This window comes from Austrofundulus limnaeus, unplaced genomic scaffold (genome assembly GCF_001266775.1).
Source record: "Austrofundulus limnaeus strain Quisiro unplaced genomic scaffold, Austrofundulus_limnaeus-1.0 Scaffold53, whole genome shotgun sequence".
Classification (NCBI taxonomy): domain Eukaryota; kingdom Metazoa; phylum Chordata; class Actinopteri; order Cyprinodontiformes; family Rivulidae; genus Austrofundulus; species Austrofundulus limnaeus.
Window position 1 is genome coordinate 1,671,228 of NW_013952455.1, and position 1,414 is coordinate 1,672,641.

A 1,414-nucleotide genomic window follows, 5' to 3' on the forward strand; every position below is an offset into this window, starting at 1 on the left:
TGTGTGTGTGTGTGTGTGTGTGTGTGTGTGTGTGTGTGTGTGTGTGTGTGTGTGTGTGTGTGTGTTTTTCAGGTAAAGCTTTCCTGCGTGCCCGTCAGATGAATGTGGACATTGCCACCTGGGTCCGCCTCCTGAGGAACGCCATCCCCAGTGGAAGCAACACGCCCGCGTACACGCCCAGTTTCTCCAGCAACTCGCCCTCAAACACCACAGGGTGTGTAAATTATTTACCTGAATTTTAATAAAAACACAATTAAATAGTGTCACCTGCTGTCCTGTGTGTCTGATAAAACACAGACTTGATTTTGCTTTAATAGGATATTTTAGCCACTTTAAAGTGAGGTTCTGTAAAAAAAAAAAAAAAAAGACTGTTAATATCTTACCTGTTGTAGATAACTCTTTGTTTGACTCAAGTTTAAAGTTAGGATTCATGAGCTAATGGCTGGTCCACATGCAAACATTGTGATTTTCCAGAAAGAAGGGCTCTAAGCATGAAGGTTGCTACAGCTATCTGCTGCTGCTGCTGCTATTTATTCCTACAAATAACAAATTTCGATGTAAAAGAAAACATGTATTATTTATTAAAGGATTTCTAAAATAGTGCTGTATGAATCAGTACAGCTTGTTTTAAATTGTTTAAGGATCAGCAATTTGTTTTGGTCCTGGCCCTGCTAGGACTAGCCTTTAGCTCATCTGTCTGATAAGAATTAAACACTATTTCTTCAAAGTGAGGTTATTCTAATAGCTGTCCTGATGAGGCATTAAATATTCACAAGTTTTCCCCAGAACCCCACTTCAAATTGGCCAAAATATCAATTCAAATGTTTTAATTCTCTGTTAAGTTTTTTAAATGTGGATGAAATAATGGTGAATTTAAAATTTTTATTCTTCTGAAAAGTCCCCTCGAATGCTCACCGCTCATATATTTGACTCAGAAAGTCCACAGAACTTTAAAACTCAAATTATCTGCAGGGGTAAACTGTTCGTGTCTCATTACATCCCTCACACACATCCAGCCGTCCAACATCTATCAGGAAAMAGGAAGCTTTGTTATTTGGAAGAGAAGAATCCACTGAAACATCAGCTACTGTTTGTTTATTGGTCTACTTTCCACTCTCCTTCTCAAAAGAGCAACATCGGTTTAAAAAAAACAAAAACAACAAAAACTCCTTATTTATACATTTTTCAAGCCGAGTGTCGCTGCTCAGCTGCTTGTAATGACTTTTCTGCATGCCAGTATCATCCCCTTAAACATATATCCTCCACTCTAACCACATTATTTGGTAACGAGCCTAGATGTAAAATATGATTAAAGGAGACATATCATGCTAAATGCACTTTTTTTGCATTTATAAACTATTTTTTGTGCAATTATAGTGTCTAGGAGTGTAGAAAACTTTAATTTATTCTGTCC

The 1,414-nt window shown here is 37.3% G+C and overlaps 1 protein-coding gene across 1 annotated transcript in view; it reads left to right on the plus strand.

Annotated features, from left to right (window-relative positions):
* The window catches only part of pkn1b (protein kinase N1b), a gene marked incomplete in the record, with an annotated part of 38,006 nt that overhangs the window by 28,894 nt on the left and 7,698 nt on the right, over nucleotides 1–1,414 (plus strand). The window contains 1 exon segment of the mRNA XM_014008874.1: nucleotides 73–214. Coding sequence (XP_013864328.1) covers nucleotides 73–214 — 142 coding nt within the window.